The 25,980-nt window shown below is 34.1% G+C and overlaps 3 protein-coding genes across 3 annotated transcripts in view; 2 read left to right on the top strand and 1 right to left on the bottom strand.

Moving 5' to 3' along the window:
* LOC127869927 (uncharacterized) overlaps positions 1-7,141 on the top strand; it is a 7,584-nt gene extending 443 nt beyond the window's left edge. The window contains exons 2-10 of the mRNA XM_052412585.1: positions 1,125-1,241; positions 1,895-2,014; positions 3,791-3,913; positions 4,368-4,478; positions 4,672-4,725; positions 4,946-5,122; positions 5,592-5,705; positions 6,084-6,316; positions 6,863-7,141. Coding sequence (XP_052268545.1) covers positions 1,125-1,241; positions 1,895-2,014; positions 3,791-3,913; positions 4,368-4,478; positions 4,672-4,725; positions 4,946-5,122; positions 5,592-5,705; positions 6,084-6,316; positions 6,863-7,141 — 1,328 coding nt within the window. The remainder of the gene's footprint in view (positions 1-1,124; positions 1,242-1,894; positions 2,015-3,790; positions 3,914-4,367; positions 4,479-4,671; positions 4,726-4,945; positions 5,123-5,591; positions 5,706-6,083; positions 6,317-6,862) is intronic.
* Positions 7,142-7,178: 37 nt separating this feature from the next.
* LOC127868189 (uncharacterized) lies at positions 7,179-11,777 on the top strand. Its single transcript, XM_052409842.1, has 8 exons — positions 7,179-7,886; positions 8,039-8,176; positions 8,496-8,625; positions 8,800-8,995; positions 9,221-9,289; positions 9,580-9,648; positions 9,927-9,998; positions 11,225-11,777. Exons 1-8 carry the CDS (start codon positions 7,363-7,365, stop codon positions 11,431-11,433), a joined length of 1,407 nt encoding a protein of 468 aa, XP_052265802.1. The 5' UTR covers positions 7,179-7,362; the 3' UTR covers positions 11,434-11,777.
* A 3,456-nt stretch (positions 11,778-15,233) lies between these two features.
* LOC127868191 (uncharacterized) lies at positions 15,234-20,691 on the bottom strand. Its single transcript, XM_052409844.1, has 5 exons — positions 20,587-20,691; positions 17,833-18,853; positions 16,878-17,048; positions 16,501-16,673; positions 15,234-15,658 (listed from the first exon to the last, which is right to left on the bottom strand). The coding sequence occupies exons 2-5, from the start codon at positions 18,010-18,012 to the stop codon at positions 15,496-15,498; spliced, it is 687 nt and encodes a 228-aa protein (XP_052265804.1). The 5' UTR covers positions 18,013-18,853; positions 20,587-20,691; the 3' UTR covers positions 15,234-15,495.
* Between the last annotated feature and the right edge of the window lie 5,289 nt (positions 20,692-25,980).

Here is a 25,980-nt window from a genome sequence, read left to right as displayed (position 1 = left end):
TTTTCAATCAATGTTTGATAACTCGATTTGATGTGGAAAACTTACTTAATAATAATATATATATATTATAATATATATATTTATCACATGCCATACCCACTTCAAAATTCAATAACATTTAAGACCTTTTTTTATACTAGATTCAAGTTTTAAAGGCTCTCATTTTATATCTTAAAGATACTTATGAGTAGCAAACAGCATTCTCTGAGTTACTTTAAAGGGGGCCTTTTCACAGATTTTTGCATGTATTGAAGTTTGTCATAAATGCTTTATATAGATAAATGTTAAACATTGGATCTAAAAATCTCCAGTAAAAAACAAAGAATGAAATTAATATAACCAAAAAAGTAACCCTCACTGGGCTCGAACCACCGATCTCCGGAGTAAAATCTATCGTTTAGACCACTCAGCCATCAGTGCGAAATGGGGTCTTATTCCATGTTCGGCCAGCATAGCTGGCATTCCAGCAAGTGCAGTAGCACTGTCATGACAGAGTTTCAGTGCAATAGTTATTTGTCAGCATTTGGGAAGGGGCCCGGTCACTTTGAATTTGAAAAATCGCGACGTTTTTACTAAAATTGGGACAATTATTGTTGTTGTTGTATTTTTGCTTACAAATGTTTCAAAATTGAGAATAACGTGTTTTCAATAGGATATTCACTAAGGTATAACTTACAGAGGTGGATGGGAGATGAACTAAAATTTAGATCTTTTTTCGAAACTTTTGATAGACATTTTTGGTCCCACTTGGGAAATTATATACTTTTTTCCATTGGAATGGGCAGAACACCGGCCCCTAATTTGAACAAACAAATCCATTGCTGTGTCGGCTATAAAGTCAAAGTTTTGCAGTCTCATAAGTGGATAGCGTAGCTCTTGACTAGTCTGTGCAAATGCGCAGGCTAGTCCGGAACTTCTCCGGCCGCATATAGCATAAGACCCGTTTACGCATGATGCTGGCCATAAGCTTTCATGTCAAGGTGTTATAAGTACTGTAATAGCAGGTCTAGAATATGAATTTACTCCAGGGACAAATGGTTAGAAGCTAGTAAGCATCCTTTTGCTGGAGCAATGAGTTAAGCTGGACTATTAGATTCATACTGCTAGATATTGTATATTTTCAGGTCCAGGGGATATTGTCACGATTATAGCTGGCATGGATGATGTTCTTACTCCAGTGTCTAAGGTTCAGGACCCAGAAAGCAGCAATCCAGAGGGCAAGGACGTGAATAAGGCTGCTGGTAGGAGTCTTGTGTTATCTTTTGATGAAATGAGTCTCGTTTTGGGAAAACTGGCCCCTATTGCATGTGGGTAAAGTGTCTGTCCAGGTTAGCCTGTGCAGTCTGCACATAATCCAATAATATCACTAGAATGGTCTGACTGGTACCTTTTGGGATCCGAGATTTTTTTAAGAACTCTCTTTTTAAAGAAAATGAACTCTAGATTGTAAGAGACCACAAATACACAAATTTATTTATTTTACAGATAAAAGTAAATAGACTTTTTCTCAGATTAAGACGTTTTTTATGTCCCCCAGTTTATACTGGGGGACATATTGTTTTTGCCCTGTCTGTTCGTTGGTTTGTTTTTCTGTTGGTTTGTTTGCACAACTTAAACATTGGCCATAACTTTGCAATATTGAAGATAGCAGCTTCATATTTGGCATGCATGTTTATCTCATGGAGCTGCACATTTTGAGTGGTAAAAGGTTAAGGGCAAGGTCATCCTTCAAGGTCAACGGTCAAATAAATGGGTCTAAATCGCTCAAAAGAGAACATAGTGTTTCACAAACACATCTTGTTTATTTTTAATAAAAAGATCATCAAAAAATGAGTTGATTCAATTAAAATGTATGAGTCTTGCTGATGGCTACACTGCATATGATTGCCTTCAGGTTTCCATGGTTACGTAAAGCATACTAGTAAGTCTGGCGGCCAAGAACTGGTGGAGATTCTCCATGATGTCTTCCTGAAGGAAGTCTACGAAGATGGATACACATTGGACCCAGAGACAGGTAAAAGTTTGTGTGGTCTGTTTTGCTGAATTAAAACACTTAAGAAATAAGGTCTCAAAAAAGGTCAAGGTCATGATGCTAGGTCAGAGATTGAAAAAAGACAACACAGAACTAAGATGTTCTATTTGCTTATCAATAGTAGCCTTATTTTTGGAAGACATTAATACATTATTCAAAGTATATACTAAAGAATTGGCACCCTTTCATTTCCTGAAAAGTAATGCAAGAGCCCTGGTAAATACCAATGCTTTCTGCCGCTTCTGTATGGTTTCTTTTAGAAGATTAAAAAAGACATTCTTCATTATTATGAATTGTCCACTTGAATTATACACAAAAGAACCTATTTTGTTTTCATTATTTTGAGTTCAATAATTTACTTTTCTATGTATCAGGCATTAAGCATTGCAATTGTCTGTCTGTCTGTATGTATGTCCATCCATACATACTTATGTATGTCTTGAAGCTTGTGTTTTAATTCCTCTTTAACTTCCGGGTGTCTATAACATGACCTCAATGTGTAGATGATCGTAAGTAAAGGAATTCTTGCTGAGACGATTTTTGACAAGGCACCCAATGGCGGCATATATGTTTACACAGCATCTTTAATCAGTAACTAGTTCATATAAAATTGCATGCTACAGGAAATTGGCATATACATTACTATAAATATGGGGTGATTTTCTATATGAAACCCTTATTGTGGGGTGTGAAAAAAATGTGGGCCGAATATACCACCCCACTTTTTTTAAACGTATTTAAAACGCTTCCCTGGAGTACATTTTTCATTTTCAATCAATGTTAACCATGAACAACTCTTAAAACCTTTGACATCTTATCTTTAAGGTGTTTGTCCAATGTAGTTCAATGTTTACATAATATAAACAATACAATACAAAAATAGCATCCTTTAAATAATTGTACATTGATACAATCATCCTCAATGACGAAACTTTAATTAGTATGCTCCATATTTTTTTGACTGGTCTTTTTACAGGGATGTTTTTCAATCAATGTTTGAAAAACTCGGTTTCACGTGGAAAACTTACATACAATAGTTCTGCATGTGTCTCCCTTTACACCAACGCGCCATATATAAATTGTGGGGTGTAAATACCACCCCCTGCTTCCCTGCGTTATGTTGTTAAAGAATATAGAAAACAATTACGCGGCGCTTTGATATTAAATTATATACCTTGACATGTACAAACCATCTTGGGCATTTCTTTACAGGGTTTTTTACACAACAGTCATGTGATGAACCGAATTCCGAATGTTTAGATGTGAAGAAGGGCTCCACTACTGGTATGTGCTATTTATTTTATTACTCAACATGGGATTCCATATGTATGACATCTGTTATTTTCGTTTGGTAAAACATCTTAAATGATCTGCATATATCCCAAACTAAAAGGTTAGTAATGAATCGCTCTTTTATCTCTTTTCACATGCACGTTAGTATTTGATACCGCCATTGAAAACTAAAATGGAAAATACGTATTACTATGACGTGCCTATAAAACACCCCACAATATCTCCCACCAGAACATACATATCATCAATCGTAAAACATATCTTCTTTTTAGAACCGGTTTGGAATCAATAATTTGAAATAACATACAGTGTCTTTATTTGCTTCTTCTTCTACAGACAGACTGAGAGTATTAAGTGTATTTAAAAATGAATTTTTGATTGATGAATTACTAGGGCAATACTAAATTGTCTATGATGATTTGTGATTCATGCACTACAAGGGAATAAGTTCATATTCACTTCCAGAGTCAAAGGTTGCGCTCACCAATAATGATGCAAATGCATACACATCTTACGCCAGCAACGTTTGCAAAGAAGATGACGTTGGATTAGGGAAAACACTGTCGAAGGGCCAGACTAAAGTTAAAGGTAATTATTGATAGACACTGATTAGTAGATGAATATATTTTAACAATTTTTGTTGAGTATATTTTACCTTTCATTTAACTCAAATTATGATTCATATTCACTGCCGCGTAGCTTAACATAATATAAGTAATTAATCATTCGAAAGATATGTTCTATTATGGTGTATTGCTAAATGAGTATCCTAGGAAATGTGGGCTGTATATATATATATATATATATATATATATCGACCCACAAGTAAGACATTCCACGTGTATACATGTAGTCGTCTAGCTCTGACAATTGATGTGTAAATGTTATATGTAAAGAAGCTACATTATTTCAAACTTGAGAACGATGTCTGATTTGACTTTAATCAATAATGGATGCTTAGAACATATTAAATATGGTGTATCACATTGTCGGGTAGAAACTATAATTGTAACCGCAGCGTAAATGTAAGCATGCGTTCCAGGTCCAATGAACGTACTTAAAAATGATGTATCGGGCTGTGCAAGTGCTGCGCTAGGAGGGGAAGGAAGACCAAAAAGGAACGTAACCGTTTCATATGACTATCAATGTACAGGTAATACTTGTTTTGGGTGCTTCTTTTTAAGCATTACGTAACATATGCCACGACTTTATTTTCACCGCCACAACAACAGTAGACACACATATATTATAATATTTAAATTTCTTAGAGATTTTGATCAATTCTTTACATATACAAACATATAAATGTTTTATGTTTAATATTCTTTCTTTTTTTTGCAAAAAAGAAGATTTTGATACGTCTGCAGATAGCGATTCCGACTACATACCACAGAGCTCTGGTACAGAATCATTATTATACATATTGAGAACTTGAAAATCATAATAATAATTGTTTCATAATATTAATTGCAAAGAGTATAGATATTTGTGCAAGCATATTTTCATTCATATCAATTAACGCACGTTTATTGTTTATTTTGACCGTACAAAACATGTGTTCAACCCGTTAAGGGCTGCATGTAAATGAATAATTATAATTTCTTAATTTTTTCAATCAAGATGATGACCTAACAGAACACAATGATGATACTGGTGACAATGATTTCGACGAAGATGTCGATGATTATGTCCAAGATGATGTCAATGATTATGTCCAAGATGATGTCGATGATTATGTCCAAGATGATGTCGATGATTATGTCCAAGATGATGTCGATGGTGGTTTAGATCGTGGAGGTGATGATCCAACCGTTTATGACAAACTGATACTCAAACATTAATGCGCTTTATTAGATATTCATAATTGGAGGCATAATATACCAAAAAATAAACCTAATATACATGCAAATTTTGAAGGTTTCAAAACCGAAACCGAAATTCAAGATAAACTTTGGAATATTAAACAGTCCTTTGATAGAAACAATTAAGCAATGTTTTCAAGGCCCAATTTATTTATTTGGTTATCTGACCTTGTTTTTGTTTTTGTTGAAATCAAATAGGAGAACACTACTCATGGAAACGACAATGAAAATCTTCGGCTTGCAATTTTGCTCGCAGCAGTATCATCAGCTTGAAAAAAATGTTTGCATACGTTTAAAAGAAATATTTTGAACAGTTTTTAACTTAGCTCAGCAATTCTCTTCTGATATTGCAGGAAATGTTTTAATATACTATACTCGTGTGTGTTTTTTTTATAAATTAACAGTTGGTGGCAGTAAAAGTACTAAATCCCAGAAAAAGGAATCGAACAAGATTGAAACAACCAACAATAAGGAATGTCCACATATAGATGAAGCATACAGACGCCAAATGAGGAATGGTAAGGTTTTGTTAAGCTATGTTACAGAACGTTACATTGTAAAAAAATTATATAAATAGATATAGGGAACGAGAGACGTAAAATGAAACCCACGTATCATGTGAGATTATAAGGTCAAGACCCGATAACAAAACATATAGAATGTGGAATAAAACACCGCTTAACAACACAGAATATTTAATATCATGTTTGCACATACAATTCGGACATTTAAAATTTATTTGTACCTGGTTTTCAGCCGATAAAAAAACTTACGCCTTTTGAGCATTTTCGTTCAACTTAATTGTTTAAATCTATATAATTTGAGGATACATGTATAGTGTGTAAACACATCTTTATACTTCATATGGAAGTGATTATTTACTTACATATTTTCAGTTTCACTGCCAACGTATTCTAAAAAGGAAGATGGGCATCGGGACTATCGAAAAACAAACTACTGTTATTACTGCAAACGTTCATTCACGTCCAAAATAGCACCACACTACATCAGCATTCATTCAGACGAAGAACTAGTGAAGAAAATCATACTGTCATCAACGGAATCAGAACAGAGAAAGACGTTGCTTTTGGAACTTGAAAACAAAGGCAATTTTGCACATAACGCGCAGGTAAAGATAGTGTGTCACTTTCATATATTTAAATCGCCTAAAGTCCAACTATGAATCATACAGCTGCAGTAACTCTGAAATATTTCGAATTACAACGAATCATCTAAGCCATACGTCGAAAAACAATACCCTGGTAAACCATATTACTTAAGAATTTCAGAATGTTGTTCAGTAAATGAATGAAAAACAAACGTAGCGTTAAACCACCAGTTTATATATAAACTATTCATAGCGACAAGAGCGTCGTCCTTTGCCATCATGCTTATACACAATGATTTTCACTAACCTAAGAATGCTCGAAACACACAATTTTAAAACATTGGTCACGGCTTCACATGGCTTGCAAGTGTCGCTGTTACATTATACCTATGAGTATATGCCAGCAAAGGAGAACCCCACCCCTATTGTACTGCTCAAATATTTTCAATACTCCAATGAAATCATAAACGTTCATTTCATTCCAGAAAAATAAAGGTTAGTCGTATGTATAACTTGGTTTTACATAAAACACTTTGCAATTGAAGTAATTGTATCTGAATTTGGCAGGTAATCGAAAGGGGCGAGGGAGAATTGGTTGTCGCGAGAAGACCAAATAGCAAACAAAAAGAGAAGTATTCCTCTGCGGACTACTTGCCTTGTGAATATTGTTTAGGGTTCTACAACAAAGACACATTATGGCTTCATGTAAATAACTGTTGCTTGAAGCCCAAGAACAAACAACCTTCAACAAAAAATTTCCGTCGTGATGCAAAGGCCATGTTATTTCCATTTATGAAGGACATAGACGAAGACGATGCCCTACTGGAATCCTTTTTGATGGAATGAAGGAAACTAATGCTAACCCAGGCGTTCCTCTTCTATGCAAAAATGACCCACTTATACGAGAGTTTGCTAGTTCAAAGTTGTGCCGATTAGGCGAAAAAAAAGAACAAAGGGTGAAAGACGTTGATAACGTGCGAACAAAAGTGAGAACAGTTGGTAGGTTACTTAAACAACTACATCAGAATAATGAAGCTAAAAGTCCACTTTCAGAATTCATAACTGGGATGAACTTCATGAAAGTATTAAATGCTACTAAGAACATATCATTGGAAAGCGACTCGCCGCAGTTGGCTCTCACTATTGGCCACTACATTAAACACATCGCATTGTTGAAAAGCAGCATAGGGGTCCAGACCGAAGACGAACAAATGATCAAAGAAGCACGCCATTTTACAGAACTATACAACGCACACTGGAATGACAGGGTTTCCTGTGTTGCCAAAAGAAGACAGCAAATGAGACATATCAATAAACCGACAAAGGTACCACTGACGTCCGATCTTATAAAATTAAAAGACTGGCTTCTTCAACAGCTTAGAAATGTCATCAAAGTGGAGAATCCGACGCGAGTACTTTGGGAAAAGGCGGCAAACATGGCAATGGTCAGAATTGCCATGTTTAATAAAAGGAGAATTGCGGAAGTCTCCGAAATGAAGGTAACCGACTTCACGGAAATGGAAGCACAGGACGACATTGATAGCGAGATATACAATGCACTGGATATGTCGGAAAAGATTCTTTCTAAAAGGTGTGGTATAGTGTAGTTATATATGAAAAATGTCCGAAGTTTATCTTTTATGACGAAAGATATTAAATAACAATGACTATTATAATTTCTTACATTATTTTGGGTACATGTTTCAAAACGATAATTTATAAATACAGCGTTTTATGTTTCAGAATGAAAGTAATCGAAGTACGAGGAAAATCCACGAGGAGCTTACGGAAAGTTTGCGTTCTCCTGACTCCAGACATGATTGATGCTGTGAGATACTTGTTAAAAACCCGGAACAGCTCAAGCGAGTTTTTGTTTTCGAGGTACTTGATTGCGTAATATTTTTTAAGTTGTGGTATCAAAATTTTGTATTTAATATTAACAACAAAATAGAATAAAAAAACTTCATTCTTAATACTATCAATAAATATATATGGCATGCATATATAACATACCGGGATTAATAATCTATACATAAGAAATAAAAAGTACTTTCAAATACCAGTGTACATATCCCTAAAATAGCGCATACCAAAACGAATATTCATTTTGCTATATCAAAAGCATATGCTGTAAATAACGATATACTGTCATATACATCATCTGTAACTTCTTTCTATTTGTTTCTTTTTCTGCACTTAGACAAAGTGACAACACCCCGTTGGATGGATGCACTGCAATGAGAACAATAACTAAGGCATGTCCAGGGCTGCAACAACCCGGTCTGATCCGTACAAGAGAAATGCGACGATATTTGGCGACTACGGCTCAGGTATGATATGTATAGAAACCACCATACATAATACCTTAATGAAGTTTTTAAACGTTGTATAGTTGCTAAGGATTCAGTTTTCTATTTGTGAATATTTGATACATATCGCTGATCCCAATATATTTTATCATTGAGTGTATATATATGAACGTATTCTTTATGATGTTTGAAAAGATTCTTGATATGACGGGCGCTGAATTAAAGATGGTTGCTGATCACATGGGGCATAACATCAATATTCACACTGACGTTTACCGTCTCCAAAGTTCTATCCTCGAAAAAACTAAAGTAGCGCGGGTGCTGATAGCGACGGAGAATGGAAGCATCAGCAGGTATCAAGGGAAGAATCTCCAAGAAATATCACTTGAAGGTAACAATTTGAGTTTCAATTTTCTGTTATTCATCGTTTTGTGCAATACATCTTCACAAAACTTGTTTTTACTATTTCAAATCCAATATTCTGTATGTGTCGATATGCCTTTTGTAGTTCTTATATTGCGATTGGTGAACTGAATAGTTTATAAACATACTTGCATAATATCATATGGAAGCGGTAAGAATATTTATATTGCATCAAAGATATGTATTTCCGCAGATATAGCAGAGCCTGTCTCGTTCGAGGACTCTTGGTCAGAAGGGGCAACAGGGACCGGAACTGGCACTGGTGAGACATTTTACATTTACAAATAGAAATAATTAGTTCTTGATGCAAGAAGTAGTATGATAAATAGAAAATACAGAAAGGAAGATAAATCTATATAATTGTCAAAGAATGTAATAGGCAGTAAATAATATTGTTCTTTTCATATGCCTGAGACGTATATATTGTACTTTGGTGAATAAACATCATCTGTTTATATGATGAAAATTTTCAAGAAGCCTCCATTTTCATGACATGATTTCACTGATGGTAATTGTAAAAAAGATGTGTAAGATTTTCATTGATATTTTCAGATGCAGCCGTTACGCTATCTGGGGACGAATCCGACGACGAAATCGAACTGCCGTTGTCGGAACACTCAGGTAGCATATATATTCTATTAATTGGGTATACACAACATGAGATTCTGTCCGAGTTTAAAATATCTTTGCTACAATTTGTTTTAATTCACAGCATATTTTGTTTATATTTAAAAGTTTATGATTTAATGAAAGTTTTATAAATTAGTATAAATATGTTTATGTTTGCACATAAGAAATTTTAGAAATATTATCTTGGCTGTAGATTGTGTAGCTTGTAATACTGTCATCATTAGATATATTATTTTGCTAATAAACTGTGTCTTTATTAATTTGGACAGATGAAAACAAGGCGATCAGTTGCAGTCCTACAAGTTTGATGTCTAAAGTACAACACCTTAAAGGAAAACAAGGTGAGAAGCGAAAACGGGCAATGCAGTATGACATTGCAGTTTCCTAACAGTTTACATACTTCTGAGCATTAATGTATTAAACATTAATAGATATATTGAGAAAAGCTTCCTTTATCAAATTATTTTAAATTGGCTTTAGTGTATACGCATTGTCATAGCAATACATATATTTTTCATTTTCCGGTATCCATGTTTAAGTCAGATCTTCTTCAAACTTAATTAAAATGTTTGCGGGCATTTTGTCTCTAGTCAAGTACAGGAACTGGCCATATTGCCACAGATACATAATGACCCTTTAAGTCCTCCAGATGGCATTGTCAATTGTAATTGAAATATTATTGTCCCCTACCGGTGAAACCGGAGGGGACTTATGGTTTGCGCTTTGTGTGTCCGTGAGTCTGTCACACTTTTCTGGATCCTGCGATATCTTTAAAAATTCTTCATATTTTTTCAATAAACTTAAAACATGGGCAGATGGCAATATGGAGATTATGCACGTCATTTCATTTGTTCCTACATCAAGAATTCCGGTTGCTATGGCAACAAATAGACTGGGAATATTGCTGAAAATGGTGGAGTTTCACCGGTCGGCGACTTATATTGCTTGGCAATAGTCTTGTTTTAATCTTATCTTTAAACCTATTAATTTGTCTTTGCATAATGTCTCAGCATAATTTGACAACTGGCTAAGTCACCCGAGGCACTTCTGAGTTATGGCCCTGCAGAGACTTTAGGGCAAACGAGTTACATAGACTTGTATTTATGAGAAAATCTTCAAAAGCTTCTTATGAACTAAATGTCTGAAAGCTTAAAATATTGTGTATGCCATTATAACAAGTGGAAAGATGTTCACACGATGACTCTTAGGTGTCATACTTTCCCATCATGACTAATAACCTAAAGAAGTTACATGTATATTTTAGAACAATAATAGGGATGTTGCGAATCACCACTTGTGCTGATACGTGCACTTGTGCACTACTTTTACACACGTTTGATATACAAGTGTCACATTGACAAATTAGGAAATAATACCTTAATGAGGAATGATTAATCAGACACAGCACAGTTTACAAAAAGTAGTGCAAAAGTAAACGTTTCAGTTCACGTTTTATTTCGCAACCTCCTTAATGTCTTCTTTATACCTCATTAATATGCAAACACGTGGTCTTTAAATGTGTTTAGTATTACATTTCTTATACCTTTTTTCGATCTGTTTGTTTTAGTGACTGCAAGAAGTGGAAGAGGGATGAAGAGGAAGTGGAACGGGGAGGAGAACGATTTCTTCCTGAACTTCTTTAAAGAAGAAATAACCCAGAACAAGATGCCAACTGGAGAGAAAATTGTAAAGGCTCAGAAAAAGCTTAACCGAACCGTAGCACAAATACGAACAAGGGTGCATAATATAATACATGGGAAGCAGAAAGTAGCATGAACCAATGATTGTTTCAAACATACATAATTGATGTAAAATGCTTGCAGGAAGAATATTTAAGGTTTTAGAAGGCATTTCTGTTTTGTTTTAATGGATTTATTCGAAAATTATTTAAAAAAAGATTTTTTTTGCAACAAGGGGTTATGCACTTAAAATAATGTAATTAATTTTCTAACAAAAAAAAAACTGGTACCATGAGTAGCATGAAACAAAAACTTTTTTAAACATAAGTAATTGATGACAAATGAGTGCAGAGATAATATGTAGGGTCTAATAAAGCATTTTATGTTTGTTTTAATAGGTTACTCTGAAAATTCTATTTATCATGATTTTTGTTTGCAACAAAGGGCTGTGAACTTTAAAATATTTTATTGTTTTTTTAAACCAAAACTGATACTATGATTATACTGTATGACATGCACTTCACCAAAACATTTATAATAATATTGTATATTCTTGAAAATGTATCTCCCCTTTTCACTAAAAATACCACTTTTGATCAGAAAATTCATTCAGAATGATGTTTACATTTGCTTTCAACAAGCATATAGCTTCTTTCTCTTTTTATTCAGCCACAAGTTCTCAGCCACTTAAGGGTTATGTTGCCTTTCTTTTACTATATGAAAAACAAAATCTACGCTTTGAGACATTTCATTAAAAGTCTTTACAACACCCAAGGGCTAATAAGTTAAGATATTAAGTACTTCCATACAAACATGACCATGACCGCGAAAAAAAACAACATAACACACTTTTTGGTTTACGATTTTTATTTTCTAAATAGCTTGCATGCGGCATGGCATTCAATTTTCTGTAAGATAAATATCTCGACTTTCTTTATTGGATGATTTCGGGCTGTTTCATTAAATCAGAAAAGAGCTTTTAAACGTAATTTAGACCCATGTTAAGCGAGATAATAAAGTACCACTTTTTGTTCACTGCCAACGCAAATAAAATAGAGTAAACTTTAAAACAAAGAAGAAGTTCTTATTATTTCTTATAACATCTTATATGTATAACAATGCAGATACTGCAATTCAATAGTGCATTTCATGTTTCATGAATACATATCTGGAACCTGTTTTTATATAATCCTTTCATATTGTACTTATAAACATGTATAATGTCTTGTCATGTATGCTTTGTTGTGCATAATTAATTAGAATTGTCTTTTCTTTTGAATGTTATCATATTTTAAGCATTTTCTCCCATGAAATCTATTAATTATCGATTACAGCCGCGAGTTAGTACCTTCAGGCTTAACCAGTCATGTATTAATGTATTAATGTTCTAGTTTATGAAACAGCCGATTCGCGCGTTTTGGGTCACATTATTGTTTTGCATGATCGATCTATTTTTGATGAGAATATTTTGCCACACCCGCCCACCCCTTTTTGATTTGTGTTTCTATATTTCTGCTTTATATGCTTTATATGTTAATTAGTAGGTATAGTTTGCTAAATGTTTGTTAATTTGTTTATTATGTGCAATTAATATTTGTATAGTTGTGCATGCATAATTTGTGTTGATAGTGATGCTCATTGGGTCATTGTCGACCTGAAATGGCTTGAAGTCACCAGGGGTGACTAGAAGCCGATTCATGTCACCCTGGGGTGACTTCAAGCCGACTCTAGTCACCCCGTGTGACTAGAATCGGCTTCATGTCACCAAGGGTGACATGAATCGGCTTGAAGTCGCCCTAGGGTAACAAGAATCGGCTTCTTATCACGCCCCGGGTGACTTGTGGGCCATTTCATGTCGACAATGACCCAATGAGCGATAGTGATAGACGTTATTGTTACCTGTGTTACGTGGTGTAAGCAGGAGTTGATCGGCGAAATTGAGTTATTGAAGCTATTGGGCGTTATTATGTATTTGATCAAATTGATTCAATTTGAAATTATTGTCATTTGTATGGACGTCTTGTATATTTGTGATTGCAAGTTCTATTGACCTTTGATTATAATGATCGTGTCACACATTCAGACCATTTAAATGTTCTTATTCAATGTATGTTCTATGTTGATTGCACATCAATACGAATCGTGTTAATTGTTGTATTTTCTAGTGTTCAATGTTTATGTTTATTTCATTTATTCGTGAACATGTGTGAATACGATGTAATAGTTGTTCACAAACATATACAAATAATGGTGTTATGGTGTTTAAATAAACGGATTTGAATAACAGTTGATTTTTTTATTATTTATGATTTAACAAGATATTATATAGTAAAAATGATCTGATAAAAGTCGTGTACGTCCTGTACACTTATAAAATCAAAAGCAGAAGATGTGTACACATATTTCACACCAAAAACACAGAATAACGCAGGGTTATGTTTGCCTACAATAGTTTCGTCTAAATAAATTCTTGATTCTAAGGAATGGTCAACAGATCGTACCCAAATGGCATGTGAAAATTATTACAGGCTAAACCGTGATCATGTATGACGTGACCGCCGTTATATGACTCAAATAATGTAAACATGGTGTTAAAGGTCCATCCATGTTTGATGATATAGTTGGCGAAAAAGGAATTGCATTACATAACTTACAACGAGAATGTTTAGAGATAACTGTTAGTTCTTTTGTCTTCAAAATCATACATAACCAGGAAGATTTGTTATGGCAAAGTGTAAGTATTATTTAGCAAAAATAACTTGTAAGTTATATAGTACATTTATTATCAAAGCACTGTATCTAGTAATATCAATTATATTATTGACTTATGTCATTTTTGTCATCGCACAATGGAAGGGACCGTTCAATCCGAAATACGCATAACAAATTAAACATTAAAGTCAAATGGAAAATAAAACGACAAAGTCAGTATCGAGACTTGTCGTAAAGCAAGCACCGTGAGCTCTTTAAAAGAAAGCTTATATTTGATACACTTGGGGTCGCGGTTCATATATATTTAATTGGTTTATGGGACGTAAGATGGTTTTAAACAGGTTTGATATGAGTTGGTCGGTATAATCCGTAGGGAAACAGATTAGATATCGAAAATAATCTGAAAGAGGAAGATCCTTTAGAAGCGCTAAATACACTCCAAGTACAATAAATAGCAGCTTCGGTTTGATTGAAGCTGTTCATCTGCAGTGATGTAACTTTGAAACAATGCTGACGCCCTCTGGCATACACGATGTATCATAAATAACAAAGTATTACATATGTGTTAACAAAAACCCCACCGTCAGCGGCTGAATACTCTTTTATGAACATTTTTATTACGTTCGCCATGATGTATGATAAATATGGTGTATATATCGTATAGTACATTTACTTGTTACAAGTCATGTACGTTGTTTTCATATTATTTCAATTTAATTTGATGTCTGTACACGACCTAAATATGTGGTGCGCGAATGAAACCAACATACGGGGCATATATCATATATATGATATATGCCCCATATGTTGGTTTCATACGCGCACCACATATCTAGGTCGTGTACAGACACCCCACAATTGCGAGAATATCTGTATATATATATATATATATATATATATATATATATATATATATATATATATATATATATATATATATATATATATATATATATATATTCTTTAGGAAAATATCTAGGACCACTTAAGTTATACAGGGTGCTGCTTAAGTGTTAACCTTTTAGTAAACACTTATTATTAGTAAATTCATTTGCATAAAAAGACAAGACTGTGTATTTTGGTGATTAGTTAACATGGCAACATAATTGGTGTATTTTTAACATGTCCATTATGCTGTTGCTACTTGATTATATTGTTAACAGGTATTTGATTAAAGAAATATTCCTATTTTAAAACAGTTTTGCTTGTTGTTTGAATAATGTTTTAAGTGTGTTTTATTCTAGAAAGTGACCATTTTTCCTACCAAAAAGCTGTAGGGTTGGTCATTTTTGCAAACTACAATGTTTACAGAATCTCAATTAACCAAAAAGTCAAAATGTGATTTTTGACCACAAGACTGATTTTCCCAGCTGCGGTCACATATAATGAAGTTAATTGTCAAAATGTACAAAATTTTCATTTAGCCAATTCCATTATTCATTAAATCCTATTTATTTGTCCTACTTACAAACACTGGATGAACTTGTGATGGTCTATCAACCACTTGTCTGTATTTATGGTCCACAAGACGAGGTGTTGCCGTAGAAAACATGGACAATGGCTGTATTTCTTCTACCAGTATCCGCATGACAAGCTGAGTACATCTTTTCCTACGAATAAAGAAAATCAAAGCGCTGAAGGCACTGAATTTGTTCGGCATCGCTGTTGTATAATCTTAGACGCAACTCAGTTTTCAAAATTATGTTATAGCTTTTTATATTGCAAGTTTGAAATGACCACAACCCATTCAAATTTATAAAGAGCTTGTCTTAAAGCACTGGTCAAGATGTGGGGTTTTTTCAAATCATTAATAAAAAGCTTTAAGCTTCATTTTAGGAAAACAGGGCTTAATGCATATGCATTAATTGTCATCCCAGTACCAGAAACTCTCTTTAAACAAAAAACAACACAATATCAGAAAGTGTCGTCCTTGATTAGCCTGTGCACATTGCACAGGCTAATCTGTGTGCACAGGCTAATCTTTTATGACATGCATTAAGCCCCGTTTTCCTTGAAAGCAGCCAATATGTACAGATTTCAATGACAAACACTAGACTGGCCAATGTTGTCTTACAAGCTGTTAAATACTTTTGAATACATACACACTTTGTAGTGTACCAGTGGAGACTATAAACAGGCAGATGCGGTGGATAGGCTAGGATCGTCTGCTTAATTTTACTGCAGTTATCCATACAGGTAGTGGTAACGGTTCCTAGCGTACTTAACGCAGCCTGACTTGAAAAATTGTCTCTACATTATTTGTGAGCTAACACTCACATATAAAAAATGAACATTACCTTATGTAATTATCTGAATTGAAAATGTATTGCTGGATTACAAACAGAAAGGTTGCAATTCAATTAACATGGTTAACTGTTTCTTATTGTTCTTTTCTTCACTCACATGTTGTATTTGCGCTACTTTCAATCAAGTTGAAAAAATAAATGAATACCTTAATGCTTCATGTTCGTTTGAAGACAAGAAGAAGATGGTAGGGTCAGGTCCTTGGGCAGTTATCTGTTTCGGTTGTGTGCTCAGTCCTTGAAGATCTCTTGGGTCAAATCTGTCGATAAGGATCGACCAATGAGTGTAGTGAAAATCTCTGTTTCCACTACCAAGCCTGACCTGTGGAAAATAAATTCATATTGCTCCTGTTGAATGTACAGACTCTATCTGTTTTAATTGTTGTTTTCTCAATTTTTTATCAAAATTATTCTTATATATTAAATATATATTTATATATTAAATATTGTTAAAGTGCAACAAATAGTAAAACATTGATAAAATTATACAGCTTAATTAAAGTTACAAACATATTAACTTCCTAACCTGATAAGCTTTTATGTGCCCGTCAATGTTATCAACTGTGATTTTGATGGTTTTCCCAATAGCCAAAGCAGAAACTACATCCCGACCATTTATTTGTCCAAGGTCATCCAACATTGGCAGCTTGCTTTTTGTAGGTATTGACATTCCCAGATTGTGTAAAAACTCCATGAGCTGGAAATGAAATTTGAAATCTCAAGCATTGTTTGATATTTAACAACACTTAAAGCTGCACTCCATAAACTCTAAATCAATATGTTTGACATTGGCATAGGTTGCTTTGAACATAAATGATTTTTATTCAAACTAAAACTAATTTGTATTAACCAAAAAATGTATGTTTTAAAGTTCTAGGGTACATGTATGACTAATTGTACATATATGTCCGTTTTAAATTGGTAAGAGAAGAAATAGAAACCTTATCTACAATGTAGACTAGTAGTTTAATATATATATATTTATATAAAAAAGCCATCTATGGAGCGTGACTTTAAACTACAGATACATCACAGGCATTCATGATAACCATTGATTGAATCTTCATGCACATTACAATTATGTTTTTATACCGTCATTATGTGCACATTTTTGTATGAAATTATAACAGACATTTAAAAAAAGTTCACACAATAGTGTGAGCTGTTACAGCAAAATGGAAAGAACATGACTGCACATACATGTGTATAATACATTGTTAAATATGATATAAATTTATAATAAAGTACACATACATAATCCAGAATGTAAATGCCAACCATTCCACAGGCTTATAAACTAACATTTTGAATCCATTAGCCCAACATTTTTCTTTTAATCTGTTTGTGTAGTGGATATAGGAGTTATCTCTGAAATTTTAATAGCCCATCACACATTTTAGGGGCCATGGCTAATTTGGGCTAAAGCTAATTTATATCCCTGTTACATGTTAATGTTTTAAGGCCAGAATAAACATACTTACTCCATTCCCTGCATTATATCTTATACGTGATGCAGCACAGCTTTTTGAAAGGCAATCATGTGGTTGTTCCGTAAGTACATGCCAAGTGCATACATAGCTGCTATACCATGTTTTTTCTCTGGAACTGCAAGATCCATTGGGCAAGACAGGGTTATCAGAAACTGCAACACCTTCGGACATTTCAAGTGCATTTCTTTTACAATGTCACTGAAAAAGGTTTCAGGTTCTAGTTCTGACACCTTTGTCCTTAAAACACTTTTGTCTTTTGTTTCACAGATCCTGTTTAGTTCTCCAGATAGTCGTTGCAATAAACATAGATATAGTCTTTCATTTACAGAAGGGAGATCAAGAAGTTTTTCCAAAACAGTATTAACACTTACAGTGTCTTTTGATGATTGTTCAAATATTGTTATGACACTTTTCTTTTCGTTAACAGTAATTTCAGGAGGCATCAGTATTTTCTTCTTATGAAAACTGTATGGATTATTAAGATCTACATTTTGATTTACGGTTGTTGAATACAAATGGTCAAGGCTTTGTGTTTTTGTTTTGCTTGGTATACCAGAGTATGAATGATCAATGCTGCCTGATTTTGGACTAATAACTGAATCAATACATCTTGATGGAGATGGAGATGTCATCTTAAAAAGTGCCCTTGAACTTTTTCTAGATTTTACTGGTACAGTTGTGTCCTTGAACTTCTTAACTACTGGAGAAACAGAATGCATAATTAATCTCTTTGTTCTATCCTCACTCTCCTTTAGTTCTTTCATGTTCATTTGTAAATTCAACTTCATTTCTGATAGTTTGTCCAATATTTTCAAACATGTGTCACAAACCAACAGATTTTCATGTCCTACTTTCACAAGGTCTTCAATATTGCAGCCCAGACATTCAAACTGTTTTTTCAGTAGTATGGATCGCATAGCTACATTTCTTAAGTTTTTTAAATGTCCTTGAGATGAACGATTACAGGTTAGACAGGCCCTCACTGACTTTACTGGAGTCGCTGTTTCCATGGCTACAAAAGACAATAACATAGTATTAACAAAATCTGAGCATGACCTTTTCACAGGCTTGTGGTCTTCAAACTGGATATTAACCACCGCATGCCAAATCAAGTTTGTTAGATAAACTATATACAAATGATGTTTAAGCATACACTTAATACAGCATAGTTAAAGCAGGGCTTTTTCATGCTGATTTTATAGCCGTTATTCAGTCATATTCCCAATGGCAAAACATACCTTTTTTCCAAAATCCACTAAAAACATTCCCAATGGTGAATGGATAGTTTCAGTTTTCAAAGTATAGAAATAAAAAGATTTTCAGTGTAGAAAAAGGACTGGTAGGTTGAAATAACCATTTTTCTGATAGGTTTTCAGTTTCTATTTTATAACAATTAACTTAGAAATTTTACTAATAATATTTACCCAATTTAGGGTGAATTGACACTTCAATTCCCAATTTCAAGGGTATGGGTCATGTTCCCAAAGTAGGGTATACCTAAGGTAAAGGAATAAATCAACAAAGTTTAAGCAAGAAAGCTTTTGTATTATGCTTACAGGGGGATAAATGCAGCAAAAAGTTAACTGGAACTGATTGAATTAGTTATGTTTTGAAATGTGAATATGGATATAGGAGGCTTTATAATTTTCAAATAAACTTTTTGCTGATTGATAACAAATGCCATGACAATGTTTTGAAATACTAATTATATTATTATTATGTAAATGATTTTTAATAATTCTCTAAAGGGTGAACTTTAATTGGCTATTTTTGACAAATAACTGCATATGCTGTCTTGCCTAATCTGTTATCATACAAAATAAATTTTACCCTTTATTTTTACATCTTCTCACATTAACACTAAATCCCGAAAGAATTATCGTGGTAAAAAAACTCAAAGTTTTTTGCCGGGTTATTCTAACCTGGTGGACTGACTGTACAATATCATACCACTTTCGGAGACTTACATGTAGTACCACATAAGAATATGTGTTCAAACCTATGAAAATGTGTAAATGCTTTAGTTTAGAATAAAGGTGTGATATACATGTTGAGCAATATAGCAACTCATTTTGCTGTAATAAATTATTATACAATCTGAGAAAATAATTACTAGTACATGGGAAAACATCTTCAATTAGCATTAATGTGAAAATACTGAGCAAAGGCATGGGATTGAACCCACGACCTCAAGAGTGGTAGTCAGACACTTTAACCACGTCGCTAAAGATCTATCCCAGCAACAAGGCTGTTGGAAGTGACCTTATTTCACTACACTCTTCCCCCTTTTTAATGTTTCAAGGCCCAGACACGCCCGCTACAGCATGTCTTGCATCCGCATAGCCCTCCCAGACACCATTGAACAGCTCAGACCCATTCCCGCATTCACAGTTCTTTTTTGCCTCGTCGCCATTAATGTGAAAATACTGGGCTCAGGCCGGGGATTGAACCCACGACCTCCAGAGTGGTAGTCAGACACTCAAGAGCTAGCCCAACAGCAAGGCTGTTGGAAGTGACCTTATTTCACTACAGCTTTAAGGTGTGTGGTTCATTGTTGTAAAATACTATATAACATTACTATGACATTGACACTGACAGTTAATGTAATATATCAAATAGCTTTTTATTGGTGATTTATCGTATTTCATCTAATTAAACTTACAGCCAAACAATGTATGCAAAAATAAATAATAACTACAACTTACATGATTGTAACTGACAATCAGTATACTCATATATTGTTACCTTGAACGTTGACAAACTGAGATGATGTCAATCGGCAGCCATGTTGAAAAAGTAGTGCTACCCACAATTCCTTTCGCGATAGTACACAGGTCAGTAAGACCGGTGTGTACACAACGTCGTATTTCATGGATTCGGTCGTGAACACCTATTTATGCCGTACCATTATCTCCGAAAGATAAAACCCGAACAATAGTTTTAAGTGTAAAACATGACATCGAGGCAACTATGGGGCAACTATGATATTTTTTTAGAGAGTACAGCGCCTACATGAAACGTACATGAAAAGATTATTTAGTATACTGTACCTTAATAAACACTCAGTAAAACATGTTTATTTGATGGCAGGCGCAGGAAAATCGGTATTACTTGAAGTAAAATTTCTCATGAAAAGCTCCAGCTTAACTTCACGGCACAATATATGAGTATAAATTTTCTTTCTCTTCTCATTTTGCAATGGTAAATGCATTTTTCTTCTTATTATTTTTTTACATAAAAATATTTTAAATATTGCCGCTGGATACAAATGTAGAAAACAGTTTGAATATGCATTGCTAAAATAATGTCCTACTCTTTTATTTAAGAAATACTGTAAGTATGCCCCCGTAATATTCCTGACAAAATAGCAAGATAAATAATGATAAATAGATCAGTAAATTTGGTTTACATTTTTATACAAAGGAAAAGTATGCTCTTATTATTAACACTATACAGCAAGAAATTAAGATTTTATCATTTAATAAATAATGCATCACTGCAGATTTAAAATTGAAAAACTATTTATCCACTTAAATGTTGCGAACATTCTTAAAGAACAAGACTTAAAAGGCCCTGTTAACAATTATTTTATATACCGATTCCCATGAAAAGAAAACTGAAAAACGCTACAAACATACATTACTGAGGATTAAACAATCCTGATCCAATATCACCATCCTACATGGCGTCCCGGAACAACACCTTAATAGTTGCCAGATATATTTAGCACGCATCTCCTAAAAAGGCAGGTAAAGAGTTGCTGTCATCCCGTCGAAGGCGTCCATGTAGTCAACTGATTTACTGTGAGTTCTCCACAGCACCAGTTTGATGTGCTATCAGATTGTTCCAAAACATTTGCTGGATATCGAGGATGAGAGGATCAGTCACCACTTATCTATTTTCCTGAAAAATATGAACACCTGGAAAAAAAAACTCAAAACCACTTGATTAATCTAGATAATATTGCTGTAATTATCCACCTTTTAGGATGCGGAAACATAATCGCCACTGTTTTGAAAGTTAATGAGTTAACTTTTCTTAACTTTTGATTTTAAGCAAAGACAATTCAATGGGTAGTTTAAACATTTTTTTATATTGATATTACAACCAAAAATATTTTATATAGATAAAATGCCTTATTAATTCCGTTAACCAGGTCCATAGAAAAATGGGTCTGATTCAACAACAGTAAAAATACTGGTCTATGGATAATACAGTATTGTGGGGCCATATGCCACAACAATGCTTGTCTTCGTCACGATTCATTAACTGACAATACCTGCAAACACAACAAGAAGGGTAGCTTGAGGATAGTCGGTCTGAGACAGACTGTCAGTAATCACTGCAGGCTGTGTCGCAGCAATTTTCTTCAACAGCTCCTAAGCTTCGTCAGAAGTAAGGTGGTCCATGATATCCTAGAAAAGACAAAAATACAATGCATTTAAACAAAAATACAATATTTTTTAACATAAAGTTCAGAATTATCACATTAGTTGTAATGACAGGTACATATAGAAAATATTATTTTTCATGAAACCATTTTAGCTCACCTGAGCACAACGTGCTCATGGTGAGCTTTTGTGATTGCCTTTTGTCCGTCGCGCTTCGTTCGTTGTGCGTTGTCCGTTGTGCGTTGTGCGTCGTCAACATTTGCCTTGTTAACTTTCTAGAGGCCACATTTATTGTCCAATCTTCATGAAATTTGGTTAGAATATTGGCCTCAATGATATCTTGGATGAGTTCGAAAATGATTACGTTTGCTTGAAAAACATGGCTGCCAACGGGGGAGGCATTTTTCCTTATATGGCTATATATGGCTATAGTAAAATCTTGTTAACACTCTAGAGGCCACATTTATAGTCTGATCTTCATGAAACTTGGTCAGAAGATTCATCCCAATATTATCTTGGACGAGTTCGAAAATGATGCCGGTTGGTTGAAAAACATGGCCGCCAGGGGGCGGGGCATTTTTCCTTATTTGGCTATAGTAAAACTTTGTTAACACAAGAAGCCACATTTATTTTCCGATCTTCATGAAACTTGCTCAGAAGATTTGTCCCAACGATATCTTGGATGAGTTCAAAACTTATAATCTTTGCTAAAAGGCATGGCTTCCAAGGGGCGGGGCATTTTTCCTTAGATGGCTATATATGGCTATAGTAAAATCTTGTTAACACTCTAGAGGACACATTTATTGTCCAATCTTCATGAAACATGGTCAGAAGATTCATCCGAATAATATCTTTGACGAGTTCGAAAATGATGCCGGTTGGTTGAAAAAAATGGCCGCTAGGGGTCGGGGCATTTTGCATTATATGGCTTTAGTAAAACCTTGTTAACACTCTAGAGGCCACATTTATTTTCCGATCTTCATGAAACTTGGTCAGAACATTTGTCCATATGATATCATGGATGAGTTCGACAATTGTTTTGGTTTCTTTAAAAACATGGCCCCAGGGGGCAGGGCATTTTTCCATATAAGGCTATATATGGCTTTCGTAAAACATTGTTAACACTCTAGAGGCCACATGTATTGTCCAATCTTCATGAAATATGGTCAGAAGATTTGTCTTATTGATATCTTAGATAAGTTCGGACATGATTACGTTTGCTTGAAAAACATGGCTGCCAAGGGGCGGGGCATTTTTCCTTATATGGCTATATATGGCTATAGTAAAATCTTGTTAACACTCAAGAAGCCATGGCTTCCAAGCACAAGAGGGAATCCCGTATAAATATATATATATATATATATATATATATATATATATATATATATATATATATATATATATATATATATATATATATATATATATATATATATATATATATATGCTATAGCTACACACCGGTTGTTTTCGAAAGCTAATAAAATAATTTATCAGAAAAAAATTAACATTGATCAGTACCATTGATCCAGCAGTATTTCGATACCAGCCCTAAGAAGTTGACCCATTTCCAAAATCGTGTTTGTTAGGATCTTCATAAAACTTAGTCAGAAAATTTGTCCCAAAAATATCTTGTTATCTCAGGTGAGCGACTTTGGGCCTTTCAGGCCCTCTTGTTTTAACATAAATGGCAGTATCTAGTTGAGTGTCGGAGAATTATTTAACAAATTTTGCTCATGTAGCAACGCAAGGCTTTCTTTGCAACCGCTTCTCACTCCCTTTGTCTTTGCCAGTAGGCACTGCCTTATCAGATTAATCACTGGCATAAGGTGCTGAGATTGGTGAATCATGTTTTACACGCAAAGACTTTGTTTTTATCGCAACAATTATTGTGTTGAACTTTGGTTCTTTCTGTTTCCATTCAGGATTAATTTTACAATTAAATATATTTCCCCATGTAACCACAACAAGTCTGAATATCTTCAAACATTTGTTCAATATTCTCAAATGAAGTCAACAGGAAAAAAAACGCAACTACAATAGCATACTTCTTTTGTATGTTGCACCAAAGTGGCAAAATCCAATAAACCATTCTCCATGAACTTCTTCTTGGCTTAATTATGGCGGTATCCTATAAACAAAGTGAATACTATTTTTACTATTTATGGTCTATTCAGGACAATAAAATCTTAAGGATTTAAAAAAAAGAGAAAAAAGAGAGGAATATCCAGCATATTAATGGCTTTTACAAATATTATGATACATGCATCTCAGGCAACCTGTATTCAAATTATTCAAAATACTGATCAACTACACAATCATTTCAATAATACATGCCTTGCTAACTTAGCGCGAGTTGCATTTCGGTCGGGCGAATTTACCATATTTTAGGGCGAATTGATCTGGGGGAGTTGGTTTTGATGCGACTTGTCTGGCAATCACTACATGTATTCGATGCCGGGACTAACAAACTTGTGTTTCTAAACTTATTGTTTTCAAAAATATTTTGGTTATCCACTTATTTATAGCTGTGCAAAACAAACTGATATAAAACATTAATTTATAGTTTTGGTTTAAATAAATGACCTACAAGTGCACTAACGTGCAGAAATGTATCAAAAGATAGTTAATATACTTTATTTCTCAAAGATATTTACTAAGAAATAAACCGACCATTTGTATAGGGTAATCTGTGAAATGGTCCCTTTAATATGCGGTGGAGAATTTGTGCTGCGTCATTGGAGTTTCTCAATCTGTTATTAAACCCTGAGGCGTCAATGCTCAGCTTCAAGTCGCGCCTAACAAGTATATTTTTATCGTAATGTGCACTGAGACGGGTGGAAATATATTCCATTTTTGATTGTGAAAATGTGTTTTTCATTAGTTAAGACAGTATACGTTCGAGGAGAACGGCGTACAACCATTTAAAGAAATTCACATGTATTAAACAGTTCTTGGGAATTACTTGTTTATCTTCAAAAAAGAATTGAGATGATACTGAAGATGGAGTGCTGCAAAAAAAATTACAAATACCGGTACCCAAACCACTTTTAGTATTGCTTCAATAACATATTAACACGCGCCTCCGCATTTGTATTTTCGGTGAGTTTTAGTTAACCGAAATCAAACTTACTTATTGAGTTTACATGCGGTACATGATTGGCCACGTGATGATTAACGAGATCATGCGATGGCTATTTTTTTACAGGATTGTTGATGCTTAATGTGGATAATATCCTTATGTATAAATCGGTATGGCAAATATAAATCCATACTTAAAATTCAAATATTGTCAAAATTAACTTATTATACGCAATCATCGTGAATTTTCCTAATAATATTTAATATATTGATGTCTCATAAAAGTTTAAAAATGGTTTGTGTTCATTGAAAACATGGCCACTTGAGGACGGACGGTTTTACTTATATGGCTGTAGCAACATTTTTACAACAATCTAGGAGTCACAGTGTTCTTCCTATCTTAATGTATCTTGCTGGTGTTCATTTTGTTCGAATAAAATCTCGACGAAGTTAGGAAATGTTCCCGTCTGTTGACAAACTTGACTTGCATGGCGCATGAGAGCCGAGATAGTAGTTTTTCTTTTATGTCTAAAGTAAAACTTTTTAAGCACACTACAAATCACGCAAGGTGAGCTGAAATGGTAAGCCAATGTTCAACGTTCAGAGTTTTGCGATTTGTCAACTTGTAACTCGGTAGCACTCGAGAGATGTCACAATTTTACTTGAC

Source organism: Dreissena polymorpha, chromosome 2 (assembly GCF_020536995.1).
Source record: "Dreissena polymorpha isolate Duluth1 chromosome 2, UMN_Dpol_1.0, whole genome shotgun sequence".
NCBI classification, from domain to species: Eukaryota; Metazoa; Mollusca; class Bivalvia; order Myida; family Dreissenidae; genus Dreissena; species Dreissena polymorpha.
The sequence above is the reverse complement of the archived record's forward strand: the minus strand, read 5'-3'. Positions and strand labels throughout refer to the sequence as shown.